At 38.8% G+C, this 25,755-nt stretch overlaps 1 protein-coding gene across 5 annotated transcripts in view; it reads left to right on the forward strand.

Moving 5' to 3' along the window:
* Positions 1 to 25,755, forward strand: part of FMN1 (formin 1) — a 418,828-nt gene that overhangs the window by 170,196 nt on the left and 222,877 nt on the right. For all 5 annotated transcript variants that reach the window (XM_032417337.1, XM_032417336.1, XM_032417339.1 and 2 more), the window contains one exon: positions 14,997 to 15,058. In XM_032417337.1, the coding sequence (XP_032273228.1) occupies positions 14,997 to 15,058 (62 nt within the window). The remainder of the gene's footprint in view (positions 1 to 14,996; positions 15,059 to 25,755) is intronic.

The following is a 25,755-nucleotide window of genomic DNA, read 5'->3' on the forward strand; positions in this document are numbered from 1 at the left end:
CTGTATTTTTATTTTCTAAATCTGGCAAGTCCATGGAGATGTGGGCTGGATGGTGGGCCAGAGCACTGTCTAGTTTCTCTGAGCTGGGCCTCCTTGATGCGACCTTGACTCTCACCGTATTCCTGCAGAGAAGCTGCTGCTCAGCTCTCCAACCCAAACTCTTACTCTGCTGTCTTCCTATATGTCTGATAGGTTTTCCCATCTTTGGTGTTAGGACTGAGAGATGTAGGCTTGAAAAGAAACCCCCCCCCCCCCCAACCACACACACAGACGCACACACACACACAAATCAGTGCTTAAATTCTGAATGGTAGAAGCGATGCGAGTTCAGACCTTCTACTTCTGGGCAGTAACCCCTGTAGCCGGTGCAGCGTGATGTATTTGAGTACTTTTCCATCATTTGGGAGACGCGAGTGTCCTCTCTCCCTTAGAAACCTGGGCAGGTGGCCTGGCCTCCTGGGTACTTGTCTGGCCTGGTTTACTAGAAAATTCCACTCTCAATCAAGTTAAAGCTGGCTAGCTTTCACCTGCCTCTCCCGAGACTGACCTTCACCTCCCTCTCCTGAGGTTCGTTTTGTTGGCCTTAAATAAAGGGCTCTGTCAGTTGAGTGGAGGCACAAACTGGAACTTCTCCCAAAGTTTTCTATCAAGTCAACAAATTCTTATATGTGCCACCTGGAGAGAGAGAGCGAGAGAGAGAGGAAGTGTGTGTGTGTTTCCTCTTACTGGTACTTTGTATATTCATTTTGTTTGAGGGAGGCAATTTTTGTCACTGGCTATAAAGCTAAACCTAGTCTTATGTGCACATAGACTATACTGTGAAATTTTGGAGATAGCCATTATCATTTATAGAAGACATTCCTGAATCCTGAATCATTTCAAACTAATAGAAAAATATCAAAAAGTATGCATTTGTATACCATCTGTACCTAAACACTTTGCCATAATTTCTTCAGACTTTTAAAAGCCAGTGTTGAGGCCCTTTTTGTAATCTTCCTTAATCCAGTTTCTCTGCTTGTCTCCCTAGAGATAGCCGCGTTCCCAAAGTTGGTATGGGGGCCACCACCATGCAGAGCGATAGGGGATGCCATTCACAATTAGGCCTATCTGTGTATGTAGCATGGGTATTTTAAACCCTGTACAAACAGTATCGGTGTATAAATTTTGATAATTATATTATTGTAAATAATACCAGTTTTGTCTCTTCCTTTCTAAATTCTTACATCTCATTTCTTCCTGCCTTGTCCCAGACCTCTAGCATAATGTAGGAAAGTAAGGGTGACAGTGGGCATTCTTAATCTTGCTTCCTGAAGTTTTCATTATTATATTTGAAGTTTGCTGAAAATTCTTGATAGATATCATGAATTTGATTCCCTTCTAAGAATGAATGTTGAGCTTTATTAAGGTATTTTTCTGTGTTGTTCTGTATTGTTTTGAGATTTTGAGATACAGTTTTTCTCCTTTAGTATATTGTGGTAGATATCACTGATAAATTTTCGGATGGTATGTAACTCTTGCATTCTTAGAATAAACTCTGCATAGTTGCATGGTTTATTTTCACAAATCACTGAATTAGCATTGCTAATTTGGGGTTTTTTTTTATTTTTAGTTTATCCTTTTTTTGTTTTTAATTGCATTATAGAAAGAGAAGATGGTCTGTATGATAGCATTACTTTGAAATTTTAAAGAGATTTTTAAGATGAATCATCAATTTTTGCAAATATATGTGCCTAAAAAGGATGCATATGGTCGATTTGTTGGGCTCTGGGTTATATATAATCAGGGTTGTTAATGGTATCAGTTAGTGTTTTTATTTGCTGTATTTATCAATTTATGATAGAGGGGTATGAGCTCCTATTTTACTTATTTCTGTCAGTTTTTGCTTTATATATTTTAAGGTTTTGCTTTATATATTTTATATATTTTAATGTTACTTACGTTCAAGGTCATGATTTTTTTTAAAAGATTTTATTTATTTATTTGAGAGAGAGAGAGACAGAGATAGCAACAGAGAGCATGAGCCGGGAGGAGAGGGAGAAGCAGGCTTCCCGCTGAGCAGGGAGTCTGACTCGAGGCTCCATCCTAGGACCCTGGGATCATGACCTGAGCCAAAGGCAGACACTTAACCGACTGAGCCACCCAGGAGCCCCTTTTCAAGGTCATGATTATACCCACCACGTAAGAAATAAAACATTACAAATGCATTTGAAGCATTTTATATGCCCTTTACCATCCCCTTAGGTGAAATTGTTTATTAATTCCGTGTACTTCTTTATACTTAGGTATAAAATCCCCAAACAATATATAAAATGGTTATGTGTTTTAAAAGTCTATAAAAATGGCATCCTACTATGTGTATTTTTCAGTGACTTTTTCTCTCAGAATGATTTGTTAGATAACCTGTGTCAGTGTGTATAGCTCTAGTTCATTCATTTTAATGTCTGCGTGGTATCGCTTTGAATATATCACTCAATATTTGCTTATCTGTATTGTTGATAGAAATCTAAATTTTTCCCATTTTTCATGGTTTAGGAACAATGCTTCTGTAAATGTTCTTTTTAACACTTGTGTTCATATGTGAATGCTTCACCAGGGGTAAACTTGAGGTAGAAGTTTTGGTTTTATTGATGTATACCTGTAAATTCAATATTGACAAAATGATCTTTAGAGTGACTGTAGCAGTTAATACTCCCATCAACAGTGTGGAATTCTCATTCTTCTCTCTCACCAGCTGTTAGTTATTAGCCGGCTTTGTAACAATTCCAAATCTGATGTGTGTGACATAGTCTCCCACTATAGTTTTAATTTGCATCGTCTTGAAGACAAGTGAGTTTGTTCTTTTATATGTTTATTAGCATATAATGAATTGCTCATTTGGACCTCCTTTTCCAGAATTTACTGTCCATTTGGTCTTTTTTTTTTTAATTGGTTGCTTCTCTTATTTCTTTCTTTTTTTTTTAATTTTATTATGTTATGTTAGTCACCATACAGTACATCATTAGTTTTTGATGTGGTGATCGACGATCCATTGTTTTCGTATAACACCCAGTGCTCCATGCAGTACGTGTCCTCCTTAATACCCATCACCGGGCTAACCAATCCCCACTCCCCCCTCCCCTCTAAAACCCTGTTTGTTTCTCAGAGTCCATAGTCTCTCATGGTTCATCTCTCCCTCCGATTTCCCCCCCTTCATTTTTCCCTTCCTTCTCCTAATGTCCTCCATGCTATTCCTTATGTTCCACAAATAAGTGAAACCAAATGATAATTGACTTTCTCTGCTTGACTTATTTCACATCATCATTAGCCATCAGGGAAATTCAAATTAAAACCACATTGAGATACCACCTCTTATTTCTTTCTGGTACTTGTTTGTCCTGGATGCCAATCTTTTGTTGGTCGTATGCTTTGCAAATGTCTTATCTGTGTATATAGCTTATCACTTTCTAGTGACTTCTTTTAACATACATCATTTTGGTAATTTTAATGCAACTGAATTTAAAAAAAATGTTTTCCTCTTCTCAAAAAATTTTTTTCTGAACTCCAATTTCATAAAGATACTCTAAGATTCTTCCAAGGTTTTTTTTTCTCTTATGCTTTTCACATTTAGATTTTTTATCCACTGGAATTGATTCTTGTGTATGGTTTGAAGTATGGATACTTTTTATATTTTAATTTAGAAATAATCTATCCTTTCCCCACAAGTTTCAGTATACCCTCCAATCACACATCCAGTTTCCATATGTGAGTAGCTCTATTTATAGACTTTATTTCCTATTTTATACGGTCTATTTTGTTGTCTATGTACCAATGCCAGAGTTCCTCAATTATGACTTTTTTATTATCCTTGTCTTGTTCCATGCTGCATTTTTAGTTAACTATTCAGTGTTATCTTTTATTCACAAATTATTTCCTTCACTGTGCCAGCTTATCCAGCTCTTAAACTTTTAATTTCAATGAGTATACGTTACATGTAGAATATTTATAAATTCTTTAGGTAACCCTAATGTTCTTATTTTTTTTCATAGTGTGCTGTGACTGTCATTGTTTATAATGGTTGTTATTATCTTGGTGAAGATTCTAAACATGACTAGAATACTTGTAACATGTTTAATATTTAAAATTTGTATTGTGTGATTTCACGTGTCAATATTTGATCTTGTTGCCTATGTTGACATTTAGTTTTCTTCACATGTACTGGCAGATTGGTTTGAAGGGTCTTGATCTATAGGTTGCTTTAAAAGAAAAAAAGAAGAAGAAAGAAAAGTCTTCCCTCACCCTTTACACTTGTCTATTTCGCAGTTGTCTCACCTGGTCCTTGCAAGGCCCCCAGATCAGAAGCTGGGCTTACCAATGGTGTTTGGGGTTCCCTGTCCAAGGTGGTGATATGGATGTTGCAGATCTATTCACTGGGGACAGGGGTGGGCAGGGTTTGGAGTTTGGTCTTAATCCCTGTCTGTACCCTCCAGTTCAAGCCCCAGACAGCAGTTGGCAGCAACTTCTTACTTCTTTCCTTTACCTGCCATCTGGGAACCCCTCCTCTCTCTCTTTTCCTATTCTTTCTTTCTTTCTTTTTTTTTTTAGATTTATTTACTTGAGAAAGAGCACGTGAGCACAGTGAGGAGGGGCAGAGGGAGGAGAGAGAGAATCGCAAGCAGACTCCATGCTGAGCACGGAGCCCGAGGTGGGGCTCCAACTCACCACCCTGAGATCAGGACCCAAGCAGAAACCAAGAGTCAGGCATGTAACCAACCGTGCCACCTAGGTGCCCCTCTCCTTTTTTCTTAGCAAGCCTAGCCCTGGTTTCCTGCCCCACAGGGGGCCCTTTCAGCCCCCATAGCTCTGCAGAAACCTAACTCCAGGCCATCCTTCCCGTCTCTGGAACTGGGGCACAGCAGGCCCAGAGCTTCGGGTCCAAAGCACCACTTGGCTGTTCTATTCCATTTCTGTTTCTCCAAGATGTTATTCTATTTTGGTTCTCGCCTATGACTTCTAACTTTCTTGCTTTAGATTTTAGATTTCATTATTAAGCAGGTTTAGGAGGAACTAAAAAATGTGAACCTATAACAACTGGAGGTCTATTGGGTCACTTAACTTTTTGGAAACGTGGTTGGAAATATCCCTCACTTGTTGCAATTTGTCTCCTATAGTTACCATATCCGTACTAGTCCATCTTGCATAGTAAAGGAAAGTGTTCATTTCATAGCTCTGGTCCACCCTCCTCTCTCCCTACCTCCCCACCCCTGCGGAACCCTTCAGGTGTTACTATGCCACTGGTAGCAAGGTTCAAGTTTAAATATGAAGTATTGTGACTGCCACCTAATGGCAGCCATCAGGTACTTTCAGCCAGAGCCTAAATTTTATTCTGACAAGTGTGTGCCTCTGTAGATGATTTGTTTCTTGGCTTTTAAATGCTACATGGATAGAAAGGGAAATATAAGTTTTAGGGAGCATATGTTCCTGGAGTTCTAAGCTGTTTAGCATCTCCCCTTTAACAGGATAGAAAATAAGGGTGACAGAAGAGGATCCCACGAAGAGGCTAGTTACCTAGCACCGGCAGCTAGAATTTCACTGAATGGATGTTGTCCTCATGGTAAGCTGTTTGTCACATGGGGCCTGGCCCTGAATATTTACCTTGGGCATCTGGGTAGAGTCAAAGACACATAGTCATGAATTTGCTGACATTTGTACCTATTTTAGACCATCACTTCAGGACATAAAGACTCAATTGCTGAGTATTAAAGGATATACATTCCTTGATCATCCCTGCCCACCTTCAGTTTATCCTCTTCCTGAAGCTGTTTTCTGTCTATATTGGTGAGTGAGACCCCATCCCAGTTATTTAAAGCCTCTAAAATGGTATGAATCTCCACAGAGTAAACTTGGCTGGAAACTTAGGATATTTATCAGCTATTTCTGCAATAATGCCGTGTAACAAACCATGCTTACAATCTAGTAGTTTTCAATAACAAGCATTTATTTGCATAGGTGTCAGGGTCCTCTGTGGTTCAACTGAGCCTGGCTGGGCTGTTTCACACTGTGCACAGACTGGACTTGGCTGCTCACCGTGGCTAAGGGATAGGTCTGCACTGGGGGACCCAGGCTGACTGAGTAGTCGCTACCTAGGCTACATTATTTTGTGAAGGAGCAGGAGTGAAGGAGGCAAGCCAAACTGTGTGCAAGCAAATATAAATCCTTTCCTTGCGTCGTGTCCGTTCGCATGGCACTAGCCAAAGCCAAAAGTCCTAGGAGGTGCTCTGTACCGAGGTGAGAGTGGATGAATATTTGCTGAGCCGTGTTCCAGCCTCTGACAACTCCACATAAAATAATTGAATGAAGTCAAATCTTTTTTAAGAAAACAAAAGCTTAATGTGTTACTACTGAAGTGTAAGTGCAAGAAGCTTCTAAGACATTTCCAAGAGGTTCACCTTGAGAAGCCCTTCAGGGTGGAAGTGTGTGCTGTTCATTTTCTTATACCCACTGCCTAGTACAGTGCCTGGCTTGTGGAGATAGTAAACACATGAATGAAAGCGCTACCAGGTTTACCGAGAAACTGGTGGGCCTGGAGAGTTGGGATATTTTCCCCATCTTTTAATACTTGCATTTTTATATTTCTGCCTGAGAAAATCCTAAATGTTCTTAACCAAGGAGAGAGATTGAAAGATAAAATCCTAAACTCATGGGACTTCTCCCAGCTATTGTCCAATCGTTTATTTTTCTGATAAAGGAAACTAGTCATCTCCTTTTTATACATATATAGAACAAAATAATAGCTACAGTCATTGATTAGTCACATAACTTCTACATGGCCTCATCCTTTTTGTTTTTTGTTTTTTTAAAGATTGTATTTATTTATTTGAGAGAAAAGAGAGAGAGAGGGCCAGAGAGAGAGCACAAGCGGAGGGGAGGGTCAGAGGCAGAAGCAGACTCCCCCCTGAGGACGTAGGGCTCGATCCCAGGTCTCTGGGATCATGACCTGAGCCGAAGGCAGCTGCTTAACCGACTTGAGCCACCCAGTCTTCCCTGGTCTCATCCTTTTTGAAGAGACAGGATGGGTCTCTATCCAAATTAGATTCAGATGCTAAGATTGATAACTACATACATACACCACCCACAAAAGAGGGTATGAAAAGGTTTATTTACTAAAATAGTGAGACTTCTGGGGAGAACAGGGCAGGCCTCTGAAGCTGCCTAGAAAATGCCTTGAAAGAGGAAAGGAAGGAGACTGGCTTGGTGTTTTACAGTGTTTAGGGGATAAGGTTGGGCTGAGGATCCCCACTTGTGGACAGTGGCTTGTGCTTAGTGTCAAAGGCTTTGAGGGGCTCCTGGGTGGCTCAGATGGTTGGGCATCTGTCTTCGGCTCAGATCATGATCTCCGGGTCCTGGGATCAAGCCCCGCGTTGGGCTCCTGGCTGGCTCAGCAGGAGGTCTGCTTCTCCCTCTCCCTCTGCCTCTCGCCCTGCTTGTGTGCTCTCTCTGTCTCTCTCTCTCAAATGAATAAATAAAATCTTTAAAAAAAGGGGGGGGGCTTTGTATTTAGATTGTCCAGTTGTGGGGCAGAGGGGAAGAGGGAGAGGTGTTATCCGCAGTCCAACATCAGAAGAAATAATTGGGCTCCTTATACGCTTATACTGTGATTGTTGAAGGCCCACTGATAAAGAGGTGTTGTGTTGACATTTCAGGTGATGGACCTGCTGGCTGCTGTTGATTTTGATTATAGCCCACTTTTTCTCTGGACTTCACTGACTTTGAATCTTCCTTGATTGTTGCTAATGGATACCAAGGCAGCTATCCCTTTCCCAAACTGCATTGTTTATAGGTACCTGGTGAGGAAACAGATCTAGAGGACCTACTGGGTACCAAGAGCAGGCCATACACTTCACCCTCATAAGCATATTAAATATGAGAGCTCAGGGGCACCTGGGTGGCTCAGTCGGTTAAGCGTCCGACCCTTGATTTCGGCTCAGGTCATGATCTCAGGGTCCTGAGATCAAGCCCCACATCGGACTCCACGCTCAGTGTGGAGTCTGCTTGAGATTCTCCCTCTCCCTCTGCCTCTCCTGCCACTTGCATGCTCTCTCTTTTTCTCTCTGGAAGAAATAAAATAAATCTTTAAAAAAAATAAAAATAAATAAATATGAGAGCTCAAATTTGATTTTATTCTTGGGTATTGAAGTAAATTGTATGTGATTTTGCCTTCTATGACCAGCACCATTTTCGTTAATGTAAGAAATAGTTGGAGAAAGTTTCTGCGTTTGTTCATGGATAACTTCGTTTGAATGTATATTCATCTGTCAGTAATTACTGTGTTTTCCCAAATGATATCTCTTATGTACCAGCTCCATGATATGGAGCATATATTTATACATTTTTACTATTTAAAAATTTTTAAACTTTTTTGGGTTGTGTGGTGCTTTTTGTGTGAGTAAAAGTAACTTACCTTCAAAAGCACTGGTTCTCAACTTTAGAATGTGTCATAATCACTTGGGAGCCTTATTAAAGCATCCTCCAAGTTTCTTATTAAGTCTGGGGTGGGCCTGAGAATTAGAATTTCTAAGAAGTTCCAGGTGATCTTTAGTTTCAGGGACTAAACTTTGACCAACATTGTCTTATAACAGTAATATCCATGAGGTCATGGGTTTTATGTGCTAGTTTGATTTTTTTTTCCTAACATACATTAAGATAAATATTCAACTGTTAAAATAAAGTCCAGCTGTCTATTACCAAAAGAATGACCTCACTGCTGTGCCTGCAAAGCTTTGGAAATATTGAGTATTCTCCAAGTTTAATTCAGAGGAAGGATCCTTTGCCTTTAAGATTGAAGGTATGTGCTAACCCTTTGTGAAGCAATGTGAGGCAATGGGTAAAGCCAATGAAAGGCAAAGGCAGTATGAATTAGAATCCATGAGCACAAAGAGAGCCATGGTTTTCATCCGTTAGGGAAATCAGGAATTCTCTAGTTCCCCAACTGTGTGCATAATCTGTTTCTGCCAGTGGGGTGTGTGTGTGTGTGTGTGTGTGTGTGTGTGTGTGTGTGTGTGTGTAGGGGAGGGACTTGGATACGTGTGAGAGAGTATAAATGAAAACCAGACACAACCACAAACTGGTGACTGTAGTTCTGGAAGTCCCCATAGAGAAAATAGATGAATCATAGTCACATAACTTGATGGGACCAGCCATTGTCACTCACACTGTTCATGTTAACCCCAGGCTCATGGAACCTCCCTGGGATTAATAATACCCCAGACTCCTTTTAAAGAGTTACGGAAAAGATTTGCTGAGTTTACTACTGATTCTAGTGATTGGGTGAAGCCAGCAACCTTTAAGTGCCTAGGAACTTGGAGTTTGGGTTATACCTGAAGCTTACACAACCATAAGAACAGCAGTAGCAAACAAACAAGAAACTCTACAGGGTAAAAATCACAGGTTCTTAGGGCCTGAATGAATTTGTTGGCACTTACTAGCTTGTGTTTTGGGGAAAGTTGTTTAACCTGTGTACCTCGGTTTCCTTATCTGTAAAGTGGACCTTGGGATGATATAGCACCCACCTTGTAAGAGTGATGTGAGGATGGCCTATATTAATCTGTGTAGAGTGCTGAGAAATAGCACTCAGTGTTCCCTGTATCCATATATAATTAAAGGAAGCTGAGCCAGTGTGCACTGTGGCTCTGGTTACTACATGCCTTCCCATGATAGTGAGATCACCTTCAGTGCCACTCTTGGTGAATCGGAAGACACAGGCTCTAATGATACCTGGCAGAAGGGCTGTTTTGTTGTTGTGAGCGGATTAAAAAAAAAAAAAAAAGATTTGTACTACAAAAGGGATATGTATCAATTAGATTAAGTACTAGACTAGAAAGAGTTTTATTTTTAGGGAGGAAAGTTCTTACATATTTTTTCCCCACATGTTGAATCCTGCCAGTCAGGATCCTTTTCCTATTTTTGTCTTTTAATAGAATATGTTCTTTTCTTTTCTTTTTTTTTTTTTTAAGATTTTATTTATTTATTTGAGAGAGAGAGAAATAGAGAGCAGACAGAGCAGCAGGCAGAGGGAGAGGGAGAAGCAGACTCCCCGCTGAGCAGGGAGCCCAATGCGGGACTTGATCCCAGGACTCTGGGATCATGACCTGAGCCAAAGGCAGACACTTAACTGACTGAGCCACCCAGGCTCCGCAATATGTTATTTTCTTAAAAGATATTCTTGAAGTTTCTTTTCTGGGGGCTACATTAATTGAATTTATTTGTTAATTTCCTTTGGGGCTAATGTAGCTTCAAAGTGGTCTGCCCTTTTCAAGCCCTGATACTCAAAATCTTGATTTCTCCTCTTCATGCATTATTCCCATTATTCCCATTATTCAGCTACTGAATACCAGGGTGAAATTCTCTTTTTAACAAACAAAAACATCCTTAGTCTTGAATTGAGACCTCTGCCTCACCATCCTCACCTCCATGTGACAGGGGCTCTCCTCTTGCATTTGCAAACTTAGAAAACGTGGAGGGAGGGGACTGCCACTAACAAGACATATTTGGAAACCACCAACCTAGCTTAGACTCACAATTCTGTAACCTTTATATTCTCTTAGCATTCTCTTGTGAGCCGGTGGCATGAGCCTTCCACCAGTGAAGGCATTAACTTCTCCCTTTTACATGTTGCCTGCAGATTCCATCTTATCCTTCTCCATAATGGGGGTGTATCCTTTGTTACACTGGGACCATGGGCAAAAATATTTGAAGAAGAGATGAATCATGATTTCCTGGGTGTTAGCTTTGCAATGGTCTCCTTCATCAATCTGTGAATTAGTCATGACTCTATCTGTCACACCCTTACAGGTACAATTTACACAAAATGAATCATTTCAAAATATATTCTATGTGTAATTTCTATTAAGAATGTAGGTGTTATTTCCAAGGAGCATCAGTTTCGTAAGAAGGTTGGTTTAGCTACAATTTGCCTGCTTTGTAAAGGCCTGGAATTGATTTTTGATTATTCTTTTTTTCTTACATTTTAATGTTAGGTATACATAAAGAAAATGACATAAAACACATAGAAGTTAAAGAGTAATTTTTCATTGAACACTCATATGATGCCACCTTGCTCATAACCCAACTCAATTTGTCTTCTCCTGGATCCCACCATCATCCTGACTTTAGTTACTATTATTTGCTTTCCTTTTGTCATTTTTTTCCATTTGTGTGTAGCCAGGATAAAGATTGTTGGGTAGGGAGGTATGAGTAGCTTCAGCTTTATTAGAAAATGCCGAACACTTTTCACAGTGATTGCACCAGTTTGCACTCCTGCCACAGTTATGTGAGCATTCCATTGCTCCACATCTACACCAACACTCAGTTTTGTCAGGCTTTCAATATTCCTGATTACTAATGAGAATGAGCACCTTTGAATATAATTGTTACTCATATGTTGTCTTTTTAGAGTGCTTATTGACATTTTTTACCCATTTTTTGTTTTCTGTAGTTTTGTAGGAGTACACGCGCGCATGGACACACCCATGAGCTTTAATTATTTAAGTATTTTCCCAACCTGTGGCCTTGTCTTTTCCCTCTTTTTATGACATATTGTGAAAAGAAGTTCTTTCTTTTAATGTAGTCAAATTTATCAATTTTCTTTCCTTTATATGTAATGCTTTTTGAATCTTAAGTTTTTCCTAACCTGAAATTATAAAAATATTATGCTGTATTGTCGTACTAAACATTTGTAGTTTTGCTTTTTACAATTTAGCTTTTAATCAACTTAAAATAGGTTATTATCTGGTATAAAGTTGGGATCCAATTTTCATTTTTCCATATACATATCCACATTTCCCAATCAATAATTATTAGAAAAACCATTCTTAGTATAAACAAAGATCTTCCATGATACTTCCGTCCTCTAAAGAGACCATGAATTCACCGTGTCTTTCTGAGTCCTTTATTCTATTATCTGTTATCCCTCTTTCAGCACTATGCTATTTTAATTATGTTGTGATAATTAAAAATAATTCTTATTAAATGGTAAGGCAAGTTATCTCATCTTTATATTTTCAAGTTTCTGGGCTCTTATGGGCTTTTTGCACATCTGTGCTTCAATATATATTTTAGAATGAACTCCTTGTTCAAAAAAAACCCCCAAACTCTTAGAAATGCTTAACAGGATTGCACTGAATCAATAGATCAACTTGGGAAAATTAACATCTTTACAATATTGAGTCTTATCAAAAACATGGCTTATCTCTATCTCTTTCTTGGTAATACATTTCAACATAATGTTTCTGTTTTCTTATGAAGTCTTAAAAATTTATGAGGTTTTTTTAAGTACTTTGTGCTTTTAGGGGTACTGTGAATGTTAAGTTTTCTTTTTGAAACTGTTGCTGGCATCGGGATTTTTTTATATCCAGCAACTTTACTAAACTATGTGTTAATTTCAATATGTTATCTGCAGGCAGTCTTTTGAATTTTTCTAAATACATGTTCATAGTGAATAATAGCTTAATTTTTTCCTTTATTTTTATATATAAATGTGTGTGTGCATGTGTGTACACCCATGTTTTCTTTTTTCTTATCCAATTGCATCCGCTAGTACCCTTAGGAAAATAATGAATAGAAATAGTAGTAACAGGGGCGCCTGGGTGGCTCAGTTGGTTCAGCGACTGCCTTCGGCTCAGGTCATGATCCCGGAGTCCTGGGATCAAGTCCCACATTGGGCTCCCTGCTCAGCGGGGAGTCTGCTTCTCCCTCTAACCCTACCCCCTCTTGTGCTCTCTCTCTCACTCTCTCTCTCTCTCAAATAAATAAATAAAATCTTTAAAAAAAAAAAAAAAAGAAATAGTAGTAACAGGTGTTCTTGAGTTAGGCTGAGTCTCCTAGGGAAAACATTTAAAAGTAAAACATTTGATGTAGATTTTTAAGAAATTAACATAGTATAAAATTAACTTTTTCTTTTTGGTGCACAGTTCCGTGAGTTTTAACTCATGTGCAAATTCATGTACCCACCACAGTAATCAGGATAGAGAAATGTTTCATCACCCCCAAAATTCCTTTGTGTGCTGCCCCTTCGTAATCAAATACTAGCACCCCCCCAACCTTGGCCACTGCTGCTGTGATCTGTTTTTATCCCTATGGTTTTGTCTTTTCTGGAATGTCATATAAATGGAATTAAACAATAATTAGACTTCTGAGACTTTTTCACTCTGCATAATATCTTGAGATTGATTTATGTTGAAGTATGTATCAATAGTGATTCCTTAGTATTGCTGAGTAGTATTCCCTTCTATAGCTATACCACAATTTGTTTATATATTCACTCTTGAATTACATATGTTTTCTAGCTCTGCAATTTATTCATCTTTCTTAAATAAGAAAGCTGCATAACTTCTTTATGCATTGACTTCTTCATCATTAATGGGGATAATGTACCTACATGACAGGGTTCTTGTGGGAGAAAAAATGAGTCAATACATATGAAGTACTTAAATAATGCCTGATATATAGTAAAGGCTCAATAAATACAATCCATATCGTTGTCTCCAATATTAGTAAAGATTTTGGGGTAGAAAAAAACTTGACAAGTTCAAGGAATAGCAAGAAAGCCAGAGTGCCTGGTCTGTAATGAACAAGGCAAAGACAGGGAGAGGCATGTAGGTGCCATGTTGTGAAGGGTGTTATGGGCTGCAGTAAAAGTTGGGATTTCACTCTAAGTGCATTGGAAAGCCCGGGATAAGATAATCTGGTTCAGGCCTTTACTAGATTATTCAGACTGCTGTGGAAGAATGGGTATGGTGGTGGTGGTAAGAGTCAAAGCAGGCACACTTTCTAGGTTATTGCAGAGGTCAAGGAGAAAACTGTGGTAGCTTGGACCATAGGGGTGGTTGGTGAGTGTGGGGATGGTGAGAAGTGGTTTGATTCAAGGTATGGTTTGGATGTAAAATTCACAGAACTTGCTGACAGATTCATAGCTCAATGTAACACATTCCCCATAAGAGCAGCGGTGTGACCATTTATAATAACAGCAACACTCCTGTCCTGTTGTGGCTTTACCAAAGATTTCCCTCATCCATTTTTGAATTGACACCTGAATTTTCATGCCTGATTTCTGAAATCCACCTGAAGAAATAGCCTATCCTTTCATATATTTTTTAAATGACATCTAACTGCTTCTATAGTACTCATACTCACAACCCCAAACACATTGTTAAGGTAACAACTTATCCCACAAAAATGTTTTTGCATAGCATTTTGCTTTGTGGTCCTCCAGTCTGTATAGTTCTATGACCCCACATACTTAGTCGTCCTGCTGGAAATAAAGTTGTCAGGGCCGCTTCATGCTTAGCCAGCGGGCTGGTAGTTTTAGTTGTTGGCTGGAGTTCTTGTGTACACTTGGGACTTTTCGTTGGAATAAACATTATTAGACCCAGGCTAAAATTGGATCAGAAATTTATTTTTGTCCTCCTTTCAACCTCAACTCACCCTAGATTATCTCATCCAAATGACAAATGGTTTTGACTTTCTGAAGGGATCTAAAGATTAAAATCAGCCCTGGATGCTTGCTTAGCCTTGCATTCAAATGGAGATTTTTTTTTTAACCAGTTAAAAATAGAGTTCTCTGATCTCACATACAAAGTTTTATTTCCTGTGTGTCTGCTCTTAACACGTCTGTATTTGTTCTCAGTGCTGCCTGAGCTTCCAACTCCTTCTTAAAGACAAACACCTGACCCAGTCTTTATCTGGAACACTCATCATGCTTTTTTTAACCCTATCCTCTCTGCTTAATTTGGGGCCTCTCATAATTCAGCGTTTGCCAAATGGAAGGAAATTTCCCTTCTATCCTAAGCGACTTGTCCTATCTTGTCCCAGTTTTCAACATCTCTTGTCAGGTTAATGTCAAACTGTGGCATTTATTGACTTAGTTTATTTGCAGGAGGGACTCTGGCATCTTGGAGATGCTCACTTGAATTTTGTGTATAATTTTGTGCTTTTTGTAATCGGCTTCTTTTGTGATCTTACAGAATACCAAGCTGCTATTTTACACTTGAAGAGGGAACACAAAGAAGAAATTGAAAACCTACAGGTATATCTCTTTGATTCTACTGAACCGGTTATTGAGACTGCTACCTCATTTTCTCATGTGCCGAAGTAAATATTCCCCTTTTGTTGCCATATTTGCTTAGACAGCACCTGCAGCTGGTACCTGCCAGCAGCCACTGTGTTTATCCTGGGGAGGGAAAACTTGCACTCCATTTTTAATATAATTCAATTCCTATTTTTAAGAAATGCAAGTGCCTTTGACTGGGAAAATGATATGCTTGGAGAAAATATTGGTTTTATTTGAAAAGCAGGAAACAAGAGAGAGTATTTAGACTTTTACTCTTTGTAAGAAGTCTTTAAAAACCTATTTTTCCTATGCACACTGTAAGCTATTTTGTTTGGCTTACTCCCATTCATGTATTTGTATCCATCCATCTCAGGATATCCCTGAAATATGATGTCATGCAGATCAAGGCACTTAGGGAAGTGGCCCTGGTAGGAGCCAGGGTTGTGCTGAGCCATCCATTCTCTATTCCCAGGGAGTGCTTGGAAATTGCTGACTTGATCCCAGAAAGACTGAGGGATTATTTACTTCCTCCCACTATCTAATTGTCCCTTCCTTAATGTTTGGTCTTTGCTTGCAGTGCCTACGACAGAAAGTTGTAGAGTTTTAATTTCAGATAACTAAATATTGAATCAAGCACTGATTCTAGTTTCCTGATGGCTGGGTTGACCCATACCTTAGAGGACAAGAACAAAATTTAAATAAAACTTGGTGTTTGTTTGGTGCTAACTCGTTACTTGCTAATTTAATGAATTTGTGGATCAAATATTCTTCTTTCCAATAAGTGATAATGTGCTTTTAACATATTAAGCCATTGCAAATAGCAAAAAAAGATTATTAAATAGGTCAGGTGATGTATAAATTCAGCTTGTTTTAAGCAGTTTGGAAGGGGGAATGAGTCCATTTCACAAAGAAACAAACAACCAAAACTGGAAAAGTACCTCTGTCTCCTAGGGGGAAAAGAGAGGTGGAGGCCCTTAGCTCTTCTGTTGCAAAATGCGCTACAGAGACCTCTCTTCTTTGTTCTGGTGTGCGAAAGATTCTCAGCTTCTCAGAGGAAGTGAAATGGGGATTCATTTAAGAAACAGATTGCTAAAGAGGGTAAGCACAGAAGTGATTCTGTGAGCAGAAGTTTTGTGTAAGAGCTCAGTTGTAAGTTAACATTGGCTGCTCCAGGTTTTAGAGCAGCCCTGTGAGGCTTTGATAGCTAAATAATATTCACGGTAACAGCAGGCTATTACTGTTTTTGAGTTCTTACTTTGTGCTGGGCATTGTTCTAAGTATATTACATATAGTATCTTGTGTCATCTCCACAAAAGTCCAATGATCTTATATCTCAAACTAAGGAAAGGTTGGAGAAGGAAAAGAGAAGAGTAAATGGAAGGAGAGAAAGTATATTGCGATCATGATCTCCAGTTAAAATAGAAGTTAAATCAAGATTTGATTGACAATAATAAAGGTGAAAAAGTGTTCCTTATTGTGTCTTTAGTTTTCTTTGTCTGTGAAAGGATTATCCGTTCTCTGGATGCTATTAGTAAACTTAAATTCTTTTTGTACCATATTTATGATTCGTATAAAATTGCTGAAACCCTGTGGCCATGACACACTCCTGCCATCAGGTTGGGGGCGGTGTACCCAATCCATACACTTACCTGTACTTTGGAACTATTTCCAGCAATCATAGGCTGACAACCTTCAATAGGAAGCTGGCAACTCTTATCCCTGATCTGACCTAAAGAAGTGTTTTTGGGCAAACACAGCATTTTAAAGATTGAATTAGGAATACACATTTTAAAAATATGGAGGAGTTTCTAAGAAAAAATTAGAAAATCTGGCAACAGTGGGCTTATTTTCTTGACTTCAACCAGCTGGGATTGAGTAAGCAGGTGTCTACTTCAACTGGGATATGTGTTCTCCAGTTTGCCACTGTCCCCACTCTGGGCCACTTCCTCTACCTGGCCCCTTTCTGCTTTAATTAACCCCTATTCTCTGGGAGTTGAAAATAACTAGATAGACAGCAACACCAACCAGTCAGAACAGATAGAGCTCATAAAACAGGCGGTGACCCAGCCTGGCTGTGCTTGTGTGTGCTCACTGAACACCATCTCCACTTGTTTTATTCCACAAAGAAACAGCTACATCTGTTGTCACAGGACTAGTAGAAGACAATGGGTAACAGAGCTGTTATTTTGATGTTCATTTCCTTATATGTGATTTCTATTGGCAGCCCTCATTGTCTGTTAGGTTTCCTTTCTCCACTTGCATGTCATGGAGAAGTCAGGTGTATTTCAGGACTTCTTCAGCATGACTTTCTAGAATAAAAAGGATTTCATGCTTAACATTCATTCTGTCACTATATACAAGAATTGATATGTATCACCATTAGTTTTTTTAGTTTGTTTTCACAGACTTTAAAGAAATGGCATGATTTAATAAACAAAGAACCTAAAATCAGCTGTTTATTTTTTTTTTTAAGATTTCTTTATTTATTTGAGAGAGAATGAGAGTGAGCATGAGCAGGAGAGGCAGAGGGAGAGGGAGAGAGAATCTCAAGCAGACTCCATGCTCAGCATGGAGCCCAACATGGGGCTCAATCCCATAACACTGAGAGCAGGACTTGAGCCAAAACCAAGAATTGGTTGCTCAACTGACTGCACCACCCAAGCACCCCAGCAGTCTATTGCTTTGGGGTATAGATTCAGAGAGAAGTCACTTAATTATTCAGTTTCCCCACCAGCAAAATGGAAACCTTACCATCTAAAATGATTTGAAGTTGACCTTTCTAGCCCAGAGTCCCAAAGCTAGTAAGTGGGGGGAGTCTGGAGTTTGTAATCTCATGTATGCTCTGCAGTCAGTATGTATGGAGTGCTGCACTATAGAAAGGCCCCAGGGCTTAGTCCTAGAACTGGCTTTTCAAAATGTGTAGCAACTCACATGCATATTCCCTTATTCAACAACAAAGATTTATTGATGCTTTGAATGAAAACCATTCTCAGCATCCATGTTTAGACACCTTCTACATAAACAGAGCATTTGGCTGACTCCGATCTCCAGTAGGAGAGTAGTGGCAGATCAAACATTTTTTATGACTTCGCTATTTTATGTCATTTATAATATAACCACAGCAAATTCTTCAATTTTGTCCAAGGATGCCCTTCATTTAGCAAACTCAACTTTGAGGGTTTATGATGACTTCGTGACACTCAGCATCATCTGGTTCATTTTTCATTTTTGGATAGTTCTGTGTTACTGACTTCATTTTTATTTTTATTTATTTTTTAATTTTTTTTATTTTTTTAAAGATTTTATTTATTTATTTGACAGAGAGAGAGATAGCGAGAGACGGAACACAAGCAGGGGGAGTGGAAGAGGGAGAAGCAGGCTTCCCGCGGAGCAGGGAGCCCGATGCGGGGCTCCATCCCAGGACCTTGGGATCATGACCTGAGCCGAAGGCAGACGCTTAACGACTGAGCCACCCAGGCGCCCCTGACTTCATTTTTAAAAAGACAATACCTTACCTTTACAGGTTCTTACTTATCTGAGAAATTTTTGCCTGGGGTTGCCATTGCCCAAGTTCATGACTATTGGGTAGAAATGTATTTCAGACCTGCCCTTTTAAGGCACATGATAAAATTAATTCTCCCATGGTACAAATAAAGAGTTACTTCTCTGAGATTCCTAGGATCAAGATTTTTTTTGAAGATTGTTCTATGTTGATTCATATAATCATTTTTTTTTTGCATTTAAAATATTTAAAGGTTTTTGTTTTTTTCCTTCATTATTTTTTATTATGTTATGTTAATCACCATACATTACATCATTAGTTTTTGATGTAGTGTTCCATAATTCATTGTTTGCGTATAACACCCAGTGCTCCATGCAGAACATGCCCTCCTTAATACCCATCACCAGGCTAACCCACCCCCCCACCCCCCTCCTCTCTAGAACCCTCAGTTTGTTTTTGAGAGTCCATAGTCTCTCATGGTTCATCTTCCCCTCCGATTTCCCCCTCTTCTTTCTTCCCCTCCTGCTATCTTCTTCTTCTTCTTCTTTTTTTTTTTTTTTTTTAGCATATAAGCTATTATTTGTTTCAGAGGTACAGGTCTGTGATTCAACAGACTTATACACAATTCACAGCGCTCACCATAGCACATACCCTCCCCAATATCTATCACCCAGCCACCCCATCCCTCCCACCCCCTACCACTCCAGCAACCCTCAGTTTGTTTCCTGAGATTAAGAATTCCTCTTATCAGTGAGGTCATATGATACATGTCTTTCTCTGATTGACTTATTTCGCTCAGCATAATACCCTCCAGTTCTATCCACGTTGTTGCAAATGGCAAGATTTCATTCCTTTTGATGGCTGCATAATATTCCATTGTAGATATATACCACATCTTTATCCATTCATCTGTCGATGGACATCTTGGCTCTTTCCATAGTTTGCCTATTGTGGACATTGCTGCTGTAAACATCAGGGTGCACATACCCTTTCGGATCCCTACATTTGTATCTTTGGGGTAAATACCCAGTAGTGCAATTGCTGGATCGTATGGTAGCTCTATTTTCAACTTTTTGAGGAACCTCCATACTGTTTTCCAGAGTGGCCGCACGAGCTTGCCTTCCCACCAACAGTGTAGGAGGGTTCCCCTTTCTCCGCATCCCCGCCAACATCTGTCGTTTCCTGACTTGTTAATTTTAGCCATTCTGACTGGTGTGAGGTGGTATCTCATTGAGTTTTGATTTGGATTTCCCTGATGCCAAGCGATGTTGAACACTTTTTCATGTGTCTGTTGGCCATTTGGATGTCTTCTTTGGAAAAATGTCTGTTCATGTCTTCTGCCCATTTCTTGATTGGATCATTTGTTCTTTGGGTGTTGAGTTTAAGAAGTTCTTTATAGATTTTGGATACTAGCCCTTTATCTGATATGTCATTTGCAAATATCTGCTCCCATTCTGTCGGTTGTCTTTTGGTTTTGTTGACTGTTTCTTTTGCTGTGCAAAAGCTTTTTATCTTGATGAAGTCCCAATAGTTCATTTTTGCCTTTACTTCCCTTGCCTTTGGCGATGTTTCTAGGAAGAAGTTGCTGCAGCTGAGGTCGAAGAGGTTGCTGCCTTTGTCTCCTTTAGGATTTTGATGGACTCCTGTCTCACATTTAGGTCTTTTAACTATTTTGAGTCTATTTTTGTGTGTGGTGTAAGGAAATGGCCCAGTTTCCTTCTTCTGCATGTGGCTGTCCATTTTTCCCAACACCATTTGTTGAAGAGACTGTCTTTTTTCCATTGGACATTCTTTCCTCCTTTGTCGAAGATTAGTTGACCATAGAGTTGAGGGTCCATTTCTGGGCTCTCTATTCTGTTCCATTCATCTATGTGTCTGTTTTTGTGATTCATATAATCTTATCTCAATTTATAATCCACTTCCTTAAGTTCAAGTTAAATTCTTCGAATGGTTTCATTACTCTTTTCATACTGTCCTAAAGTCCTGTTTATGAATCTGCTGATTGTAGGCACCTTGGAGAGAGCAATGATTTTTTTTTTCCCTCTTTTTGCAAGTACCTAGCAAAGTGCTTGGCCACATAGATGATGCACAAACATTTCTTAAATAACCACCAGTGATCGAAAAATAATAGTACCTAAATTTAATCAAATCCCTACTATGTGCCAACCTTTGTTCTAGGTATTTAACATTAGTATTATAAAGCATAAATGTAGAAATATAAGCTAAGTAATAGATTTGTTACCATTTTATAGATGATAAAACATGAGTTTCCCAGAGACTGACTGGTCAGAAGTCCTGGACTAGTCAGTGGGAGAACCTGAATTTGAATCCACCTAGACCTGTCTGACCCTTTACATTAATTGGTGTAGCATTACTGGAAAGAACATTGGATCCAGAATCAGAAGGTCTGGATTGTGGTCTTGGGTTTGGGGCAATGAACAATGTGAGTGCTTTCAGCTCAGTTTCCTAATATCTAAAATGAGGGACCAGGCCATATAATTTCTAACAGTGCCTTTGAATTTTATTATTGGCCCCACCACGCTTGAAAAAAAAAAGTTCAGTTTATCCATCATGTTGTCCTTTCAGACTTGGGGTTATCTAACTCAGAATCTCTAAATCCCCATTCTTTACACATGCCCTTTTATTCTTTTAGTTTCTTTGGGAGGTTCCTCTAACATGGGCTCTCTTCTCCACTCTGCTTGTCTTTGTGGAGCAGTGTGTTCATGTTTCAGTAATACTCTGCACGCTAGCATCCTGGTGCTTTTTCAGATGCCTGACTCAGTGAAGGCTGCAACTCCTAGAATGATAAATGAAACTTCTACAGGAGGGCCTGCTCTTCTTTATGACAGGAGGGAAGCACGAGCATGGGATGGCTAGGACTTCTTTGGCTCTCTGCTTCTTCAATTTTGAAAGTCAGGGTGAGTTGGGGGGAAATGCGTGCCCTCCTTCTGGCTTTTGAGGAGCTCTGGATGATTTAAGAATGTTGTTTTTGACCAGCACTTTCATCAGTTTGGAAGTAGGTGCCATGGAAATGACAGATTGTTTTATCTCTTTTTACCTAATGTTCTTTGCATTGTAGGACAGAAGAAAGAACTAGCCAACAGTGACATTTCCTTTACGGGAAACTTTCTCATTAACCCCATTCATCACGTGCATAGCCCCTAACTGAGGGGAAACTTGACTGAGCAATGGCCTCTGGCAGGCCCCTGCTCATTGTGCAATGCAGTCACATTTCTAATATGGTAACTCTCACTGTGAAATGATCCAGGGACAGAGGCCAAACTAGAAATTGACTTACATTGTACCTTGTTGTCCCCAAGAGAACCAAATGGTATGTTGGCCTCCGTTAAACAAAACTTGTAGACTTCCTTTTCTCTCTCCAGCCCACCCCACAGGTCATTTCTAATAGTTTACACATGCTGTTGACACAAAATTGATTACAAACTACACTTGAGCTGATACAGCTAAACTTATAAAGATACATAAATCCTAAAAAAAAAAAAAAAAAGATACATAAATCCTGAGCTGTTTCCATTTGTTATGCTCTTTGGTATCAACACAATACATTTAAATCTATTAGTTCCTTGAGAATACTGTGAGGGAAAGGGAGTCATTTGTAGAGGGATAAACAAAACCTTCACAATTATGAAATATGATGATTTCATTAAACCCTCATGGTATTCCCCTACGTGCTGATATTAGTATAATTCATTACTGATATGTCCAAAAAGAAGACAAAATTTTAAATGTTGAGAAGTATTTTAATTCATTGTTTCATTGTGGGTATAGAATACAATGTTATGAGTTTAGTAGATTTGCTTGTTTACTGGGGTTTAGATGTTTCTTAGGCTCTTGGCTTCCTGGACCAGAGCCCACAGATATCACATCTGTGTTCATCAGGGATATTGGCCAATAGTTCTCTTTTTTAGTGGTGTCTTTACTTGGTTTTGGTATCAGGGTACTTCTGGCCTCATAAGATGAATTTGGAAGTTTTCCTTCCTTTTCTATTTTTGAATAGTTTGAGAAGAATAGGTATTAACTCTTCTTTAAATGTTTGGTAGATTTCGCCTGCAAAGCCACATCTTGTCCTGGGCTTTTGTTTGCTGGGAGTTTTTTGATTACTGATTCAATATCTTTGCTAGTTATTGGTCTTTTCAAATTTTCTATTTCTTCCTGTTTCAGTTTTAGGAGGTTATATGTTTCCGGGAATTTATCCATTTCTTCTAGATTGTCCAATTTGTTAGGGTATAGCTTTTCGTAATATTATAATTATTTGTATTTCTCTGGTGTTGGTTGTTATTTCTCCTCTCATTTGTGATTTTATTTGAGTCCTTTCTCTTTTTTTCTTGATAAGTAGAAGTTTATCAATTTTATTGTTTTTTTGTTTTTTGTTTTCAAAGAACCAGCCTCTGGTTTCAGATCTGTTCTATTGTTTTTTCAGTTACTATAGCATTTATTTCTGTGCTAATCTTTATTATTTCTTTCCTTCTGCTGGCTTTAGCTTTTGTTTGTTGTCCTTTTTTCAGCTCCTTTAGGTATAAGGTTGGATTGTTTGAGATTTTTCTTGCTTCTTGAGGTAGGCCCATATTGATATGAACTTCCCTCTTTGAACTGCTTTTGCTGCATCCCAGAGGTTTTAGACCATTGTGTTTTCATTTTCATTTGTTTCCATGTACTTTTTTATTTCTTCTATTTCCTAGTTGGCCCATTCATCGTTTAGTAGCATGTTATTTAACCTCCATACTCCTCTTTGCAGATTTTTTCTTGTGGTTGACTTCTAGTTTCACAGCATTATGGTCAGAAAAGATGCATGATATGACTTTGATCTTCTTAAATTTGTTGAAGGTTGTTTTGTGGCTTAATATGCGATCTATTCTGGAGAATGTTCTGTGTGCATTTGAATGTGTATTCTGATGTTTCAGAATGGAATGTTCTGAATATATCTGTTAAATCCATCTAGTCCAATGTGTCATTCAAAGCCGTTGTTTTCTTGTTGATTTTTTGTTTAGATGATCTGTCCGTTGATGTAAGTGGGGTGTTAAAGTCCCCTGTTACTATTGTATTATTATTGATTATTACCTTTATGTTTGTTATTAACTGTTTTATATATTTGGGTGCTCCTATGTTGGGTGCATAAATATTAACAATTGCTAGTATTGGATTGTCCCCCATATGATTACATAGTGCCCTTCTTTGTCTCTTGTTACAGTCTTTGTTTTAAAGTCAGTTTTGTTCAGGTGCGCCTGGTTAAGTGTCTGCCTTTGGTTCAGGTCATGATCCCAGGGTCCTGGGATCGAGCCCCAAGTCAGGATCCCTGCTCAGTGGGGAGCCTGCTTCTCCCTCTCCCTCTGCCCCCTGCTCCTGCTCTCTTGTGCACACAGTCTCTCTCAAATAAATTGAATACAGTCTTTAAAAAATAAAATAAAGTCTATTTTGTCCAATATAAGTATTGCTACTCTGGCTTTCTTTTGACATCCATTTGCATGATAGATATTTCTTCATCCCCTAACTTTCAGTCTGCAGGTGTCTTAAGTCTAAAATGAGTCTCTTGTAGGCAGTATATAGATGGGTCTTGGTTTTTTATCCATTCTGGTACCCTGTGTCTTTTGATTGGAACAATTAGTCCATTTACATTCAAAGTAATAATTGATATATATTTATTGTCATATTATTTTGTGGTTGTTTCTGAAGATTTTCTCTGATCCTTTCTTGTCTTTATTTCTTTTTTTTTTTTTAAGATTTTATTTATTTATTTGACAGAGAGAGACACAGCAAGAGAGTGAACACAAGCAGGGGGAGTGGGAGAGGGAGAAGCAGGCTTCCCACAGAGCAGGGAGCCCGACATGGGGCTCAATCCCAGGATGCTGGGATCATGACCTGAGCCAAAGGCAGACGCTTAATGACTGAGCCACCCAGGTGCCCCTCTTGTCTTTATTTCTTAGTGACATATTTGGATTTCTTTCTCTTTATCGTTGCATATTTATTAGTGGCTTTTGATATATGATTACCTTTGGGTTTGTTTATAACCTCTTTTGCATAAAGCAGTCTGTATTAAGTTGATGGTCATTTAAGTTTGAACCCATTCTTTTGTCCTCTCCTCCCCATGTTTTAGGTAAATGTTGTCATATTTTACATCATTTTATTCTGTGAGTTCTTGACTGATATTTTACAGAAATATTCATTGTAGGGGCACCTGGGTGGCTCAGTTGGTTAAGCTGAATATCATGACTGAAACTTCAGCTCAGGTCATGATACCACGGTCCTGGGATTGAGCCCCACATTGGGCTCCCTGCTCAGCGGGGAGCCTGCTTCTCCCTCTCCCTCTGCCTGCCACTCTCCCTGCTTGTGCTCTCTCTCTCTCTCTCTCTCTCAAATAAATAAATAAATAAATAAATCTTTTTTTAAAAAAGGAAAGAAAAAGAAATATTCATTGTTACAGCTTTTGTGTTTCCTACCTCCATACTGTCATTTTTGGTCTCTCTTTTCCATGCAAAGAGTCCCCTTTAATATTTCTTGCAGGGCTGGTTTTTGGTCATGAATTCCTTCAGTTCTTGTTTGTCTAGGAAACTCTTTAACTCTCCTTCTATTCTGAATGTTAGAGTATTCTTGGCTACAGATTTTTCACAATCAGCACTTTGAATATATCATGCCAATCCCTTCTGATTTGTAAAGTTTCTGTTGAAAAATCTCCTGCTTGCCTTATGGGGTTTCCCTTCATGTTACTGCCTTCTTTTGTCTTGCTACTTTTTAAAAATTTTTTCTTTATCACTATATTTTGCCAGTTTAATTACAATATGTCTTGGTCCATATCTGCTTTTGTTGATATTGTTGGGTGTTTTCTGCCTTCTGGATATGGATATTTGTTTTCCTTCCCCAGAATAGGGAAGTTTTCAGCTACTATTTCTTCAAATAAGTTTTCTTCCCCCTTTTCTCTCTCTTCTTTTTCTGGGACTCTTAAAATATGAATGTTATTATGTTTGATGGAGCCACTGAGTTCCCTAAGTCTGTTCTCATTATGCATAATTCTTTTTCTTTCTTTTGTTCAGCTTCATTACTTTCCATTACTCTTTCTTCTGGGTCATTAATTTGTTCCTCTGCTTCTTCCAGCCTGCTATTCCTCCCATCAAGCATGTTTCTCATTTCATTTATCGAGCCCTTTATCTCTGCTATG

Source organism: Phoca vitulina, unplaced genomic scaffold (genome assembly GCF_004348235.1).
Source record: "Phoca vitulina isolate PV1807 unplaced genomic scaffold, GSC_HSeal_1.0 scaffold20, whole genome shotgun sequence".
Lineage (NCBI taxonomy): Eukaryota > Metazoa > Chordata > Mammalia > Carnivora > Phocidae > Phoca > Phoca vitulina.